Source organism: Lactuca sativa, chromosome 2 (genome assembly GCF_002870075.4).
Source record: "Lactuca sativa cultivar Salinas chromosome 2, Lsat_Salinas_v11, whole genome shotgun sequence".
Taxonomy (NCBI): Eukaryota; Viridiplantae; Streptophyta; class Magnoliopsida; order Asterales; family Asteraceae; genus Lactuca; species Lactuca sativa.
In genome coordinates, this window is record NC_056624.2 from 140,306,329 (window position 1) to 140,312,882 (window position 6,554).

General features: G+C 33.1%; 1 protein-coding gene across 1 annotated transcript; it reads left to right on the forward strand.

The window, feature by feature from the left end:
- Positions 1 to 382: 382 nt before the first annotated feature.
- Positions 383 to 2,253, forward strand: LOC111917517 (delta-9 acyl-lipid desaturase 1). Its single transcript, XM_023913199.3, has 5 exons — positions 383 to 957; positions 1,082 to 1,222; positions 1,328 to 1,483; positions 1,580 to 1,686; positions 1,802 to 2,253. Exons 1-5 carry the CDS (start codon positions 451 to 453, stop codon positions 2,067 to 2,069), a joined length of 1,179 nt encoding a protein of 392 aa, XP_023768967.1. The 5' UTR covers positions 383 to 450; the 3' UTR covers positions 2,070 to 2,253.
- The last annotated feature ends 4,301 nt before the right edge of the window (positions 2,254 to 6,554 follow it).

Here is a 6,554-nt window from a genome sequence, read left to right on the forward strand (position 1 = left end):
TTTAAAACATTGAAATTTAACTTGTTTTGAAGAAAATGTTATCCCATTTCATTTATGATCATTATGAATCGTTTGGTCCAAAAACTTTTTTTCTTATTCTAGGAGTTTTTTAATGCAATGGTCGAATAAAATGAAATTTCTAGTTACAACTCAATAAGATTAAAGTCATAAGACCCTAAGTTGACGTTTAATTGGATTTGAAGTTTTTTAGGAAAACTATTTTCCACGAAGTTTGAAGAATTAAATGAATTGTAGGAATGAAATATTAAATTTAAAATAATAATTTAATAATTTATTGTAATTTACAGGTTAAATGCATTGGAGATAACCATGCATTAATACGTTCGTAAGTGTGTATATATATTGAAGGTGGGAATGTTTTGCGGTTTTAACATATAGCTATTCGACTAGAAAATATAGATCCAAATCCTCCAAAAAGAACAAAGAGCCATGTCACTAGCCATTCATCCTAACTTTCACATTTCAAAGAACCACAAATGGAGGACATGCCTTGCTATTATCCCTTCCAACCGTAGCTACAAATCCAAAACCCTAACCTCTATGCCATGTTTCACGTCGTTACAACCCCCGTCAACCAGTCCCCTGCGTATTAAAACAAGAGGCCATGTAACTAGGGTAGCAGCGGCTGCGTCTGCAGCGGGGGTACTAGATGATTCAACGTCGGAGTTCGAAAAGAGGCCTAAGGGATGGTTTTGGTTTAGGAAATGGGATTCCGAAGACGTAGCTAGCATTTGCTGGTTTGTCGGAATTCATGTGCTGGCTGCTTGCGCACCTTTTATGCTTGATTCGGGTGCAATCAGAGTGGCTGTTGTCTTGGGTTTATTGAGTGGGTTTGGTGTGACTCTTGGTTATCATAGACTTCTTTGTCACCGTAGTTTCAAGCTCCCCAAATGGCTCGAGTATTTCTTCGCTTATTGTGGTGCTCACGCCTTCCAGGTATCATTCCTACATGTCCTTATGCATACGCATGTAATTTACACATAGCATGTATCATTTTTCTGTTACGTTATCTTTATGTTGTTGTGTCTTGCTTATTGTTTTTCTATAACTAAAATTGCAGAGAGATCCAATGTTTTATGTGAACACACACGTGGCCCATCACAAGTATACCGATACAGATAGGGATCCTGTTGCCCCAATCCGCGGTTTTTGGTATAGTAATTTGGGTTGGTTCTGTAACAACGACTATGTTGCTTCGAAGGTGATTATATTATACCAACTGCATATATACACAGCTTTAATGTTAATTAATGTCTTTATTTAACTTCACAACTAACTTTGATACTAAACCGGTCTAATGAATTAGTGTGGAGAACCAAAGGGTGGAGAATACTCTAAAGTATCCGAGCTAAAGGCACAGTGGTTCTATAGGTTTCTTCATGATACTTACTTCTGGCATCCAGCTGCACTTGCAGCCTTACTATATCTCCGAGGAGGCTTTTCCTATTTGGCCTGGGCCATGGTATATAATAACTGATTTAGATTTATTGTGTTTCATTTCTACAGTCGATCTTTTACGCATGTTAATATATAGAATCTGACGTGTTATTGCATGTAGGGTATGCGAGCAGTTGTGACTCATCATTTCGCCTCATTGGCATCCTCTGTCAGCCATAAATGGGGCGAGAGGCCGTGGGACTGCCCGGATACTTCCACCAATAATTGGTATGTAGCCATGAAACATCTCAACAGCCATAAATGGGAAAAAAAATATTTAAGTTGTGTAAATTCAAGTTATAATTTTGGATTCAAGAAAGATAACGTATGGTATATTAAACAGGTGGGTGGCAATGTTGACTCTTGGAGAGGGTTGGCATAACAATCACCACGCTTTCCAGAGATCTGCTCGACATGGATTTGAATGGTGGCAGTTGGATCTGACATGGGAGTTGATCAGGTTTCTTCAATTTGTTGGATTGGCAACTGATGTCAAGTTAGTGAGTGAGGCCGATAAAAGAAGAATGTCATTGAAGTGGGCAAAGTTGAAACAAAAAAAAAATGAAACTGTAAAACAGGAACAAGGGAACCCTCGGGAAGTTTCAGTATAAAAACATGGTGCCAAATGGATAACATGACTATAAAATTTATTGTTTTAGCAGAAGGCTTTATATAATATTTATTGTTAAATCTTCTTTAATGTAAACTGTAATAATGGTTCTTGTGATTTGTATTTATTTTGTATCACGTCTTTGAAAGATAGTTTTTATATAAAATTAATTGTCATTATAGCAATATTTCATTGTGAAATTTGTTCATATTTAATATAAAATAACTACTTTACTTCACATAAATATTTTATAATTTCTTATCATTTGATTTCATATTTCTACTACTTATGAACATATGTATTATATGGGTTATTTTAATATATATATATATATATATATATATATATATATATATATATATATATATATATATATATATATATATATATATATATATATATATATATATATATATATAAATGTTAAAATATTTGAGAACTTTGAATTTATAAGAAAATAAAAAAATATTGAATTATTATAATTTTTTTTTTCAAATTTAAATAAATAAAAGAAACCAATTAGTTTTAATTTTAGAAAGTTTGAAATTAAAAATGAAGTTTATTAATAAAATTAAAATCCATTTATTAGTATATTTATTTCAATTGTTAGATAAAAATATTTAGTGAAATTTAATAAAATAGAAAATCTTATAAAATGACATATAGAAAAAAAAATTTAATTCAAAATAACCATGAAATATGACATTTGACAAATTGAATAAAATGTGACAAATGACAAATGACAAAACAACCCTTTCGTTTATTAGGAAGGATTCTTGCATAAAATTAGAATTAAAATGTTTTGAAGAGTGAATTATCATATTGAAATGAACTTACATCAGAATATGAGAGATGATTTTTTAGCAGCTATTTATATATATATATATATATATATATATATATATATATATATATATATATATATATATATATATATAAGTTTAAAAAGTTGGTAAGTAGTAACTTTTTTTTTCTTTAATGTTTTGCCACTGAGCTTCTTATTCTCATTTTAACCCCACAATACTTTTACTACTTTAGCCTTTTATCACTTCCACTCCACCGCTTTGACTCCGCCGCCTTTGACTTCGCCTCTTTCTTCTTTTCTCAATTTGCTCCCAATTTTGTCAAGGAAAACTTACATGGCTCTTGCAATTTACGGCTCTCATCTTTCTTGCACCACTCCTAATTTTATCTCTTGTCTTTCTCTACTTCTCTCTTTGTTCGTCTTCTGTCTTTGATTTTGCCCTTGCCCGAAGACATTAACAATCTTTTCAGTTGTCTGGGACAACACGCTCAACACCTAGAAAGTCGTTGATGTGTAAAAGGTTTGAATCCTATTTTTTTGATTTTGCCTTCTGCCCTCTCCTTTTTTTAACTGCTGCTTACATATCATGCTTGTTGTTTACAGCCGCCACCATCACCTTGCTTCACCGCTATGAAGAGCGAAGGCCTACCAGAACCCAAGAAATGGCTGGTGTTCAACGGTCGGAGAAGAAAGAGATAGCGAACCAGAGTGTTCTGAAAGTCGGCGATGGTTTTTACTCTTTTACTTCATATTCATCGGTTTGTGAAGTCACGAACGATTCCGCTACCGACAGAGACAAATCCACCGGTATTCGCCGTCGTCCTCAATCCAATTCCACCACTAGAAAAGAACTTGACAGAAGCTATCGAATGAATATCTTCTGTCAGTGTCTCCGCTGCTGCGTTCTTATTCTCCGTCCATGTCTCTGTTTCTATTGTAGGTATGTTGTCTTCCCTATTGCGCTGTTACTTCCTGAAATACGTCTATCTTCTTCTGCTTCTAACAACTGTTTGCCTTTGCCTTCTTATGAAATCGGCACTTGGACTGGCCATAGTAAACGCACAGAAAAATTAGCTCCATCGAAATCAGTGTTGGTAATTTCGTGTTCATTGGAACAAAGTTTGCAGATTGCGAATAGTGTTTTTTCTTTTTTATTTTATCGATTTTGGCCAAAAAAAATTTCGAGTGTTTGATGAGAATTTAATTTGTGTTTTCTGAAAAGTATCATAGTAATGGGGAAAGTTTTCAAGGATTCTCTTAAAGGTCTTGAAGCTGATATACAACACGCTATACTCTGTAAGTAAGTTGTTAATTGTGACTTCATATTTTAATTTTTCTTTTTAATTTTCCTGAATTCGAAGCAGTTTTTTGCACCTATGAAGTGGTCGTGGCTAAATTTTTGTTGAATTTGACAGATGTTAGATCAAATCGTATAATCTTAGGTAATGTTTGTTTTTTGTCTGTAGATCTGCGTGACCTCTTCTGTCTGCGCCGCGCAGACCACGCGCGGACATTAGCCTTCACAGACTGTTTGTTTTTCTGAAGACTGTAGACCTAAAAATGTCTGCGCGCCCTCTTCTTGGCGCAGATGTGGACAAGAGTGTTCTAACATCTTGAGACATCTTCTAGCCTAAAAAACACACACACACACACACACATATATATATATATATATCTTTATTTTATTTCAAGTTTTTTTTTAATTTATATTTTTTCCAACTTAATTAATGATAAACAATTTGAAAAAAAAAAAATACAAAACATAAAAAAAACGTTCGACGATAAAAACATGATCTTTTTGACAAATTTATAAATAAAAATTTATTACAATAATAGTCATTGAAGTTGTTTATATAAATATGAAAAAAAAGCATAATATATTCTTATATTTTTTTGCCAAATTTTGTAAAACATTATTTAATATAGTATCGTTAATATCTCGAGAAAATATTTATGGTACATTTTTAATGGATTTAATTGAAAAAATCGAAGTTTATTTTCATTCATTTATGTATCAAATTTTTTGATCACTAATTATAATGTTTAGTTATAACTTTGCAACCAAAGTTGTTGGTTTTTATCAAATATATACGTTAATTCATATCATTTTTTATTTTTATTTTTTATATAATAATACATAAAAGTTGATCTGGATTCGTTAATCATTTATAACAAAGTCATAAAAATATTTAAAAAATCATTTTGAAATTTAAAAAATCAGTTTATTTAGATTTCAGTTTATTTTAGTAGTCTGCAGATGTTAAAAAAACAAACAGTCTTCTTTTTTCAGACTGTAGACATTTGATCCACCCTTCTACTGCAGAGGTCTACAGATGTGGTTCGCAGACTGCAGACATTTTGACTCAGAAAAAACAAACACCACCTTAGTCTCTTTTAAATTATTAGATTGATATCATAAAGGGACATTGGTTTAATATCTACAGTTTCAGATGTTTACCCCTGAATTGTGGATAAAATTTGCTGATTTGATTGCTCATAATAAGAGTCCAATTTGGGAAACATAGAAATGATTTAATGATTTTCATCCAAATCAAGTATTATTTAGGTCTTCAGAGAACCCCCTGTTTGTTGGTATGATGTGACGTTGTGTAATCGAAATGACACCTAATCCCATTTTGATTGATTTGAATGCCACAAAAATTGCAATCTATGTGTTAGATGTTCATGTTGTTCAATTTTTGCAACAGGACTGATGTTTTCCTCTGATTATGAATTAGGCTTTAGGTTTTCCTTGGATCACGATGGAGTAACCCTCCAGATGAGACTCTCTTGCATCCTAACCATCGATTTGTTCTCATTTTTCTTCCCATGGACAGATTATAAAATTGCGGGTGCCCTTGGGTTGCTTCAGATTTTTCTATTTATATGGTATATCTATTATCTCCTCCCTTATATCTACCAAATTACTGTTTTGCCCTTGCATTAAACTCATGAATTTTGATGGGAAAACAAACGTTTGTTGATGGCAAAACTACCATGTGCATTCAAGAAAGGAGAGCAAGCATCAAAGACTTTTATGGTGAATCACATTTCAAAACAAATCATTTTTGTTTCTATCTCAGGTTCTGAAAAATGAATGATTAAAATTGCTCATTATGTTCTAAATTTGTGCATTTTTACATTAACAGATGTTATATTTCCTTCGATATTGCAACTCGGAAGTGGGATAACGGATTTGGAAGAGAGGAAACAAAAATAAATATAGTCGAAAAGATATTCATGAAAAGAAGGTTTTGATAACGGAAAACTCTCGGGTGCTGATGTAGAAAGAGAAATTGAATGCAGGATTTGCATGTAAACAAATACTAGAGTTGTGTTGCCGAATTGCAGCCATTCTTTGTAGTTGAAGTGCTATCAAGATTGGCAAGTTTCTGTAATGCCCTGGTTCTCAAGTATTGTTTAAATAAGACTTATTGGGTTAAGCTTTACTCGATGAGTTGGTTGACCTACTCGTCGAGTAGCAGCGAGGTGGATCGCGTGTTAAGTGACATACTTGACGAGTCCATATTGGGACTTGGCGAGTAGGAGCTGGCAGAAGAAACCCTGAATTCTGGGGTTTTCACCACTATTTAAAGGGGCCTTAGCTTCCTTTGGCCTCATTGCAGTCTGTAAGAGCCCCTTAAAACCCTAATACGCGTGTGTGTGTGTGCCCATTGTGTG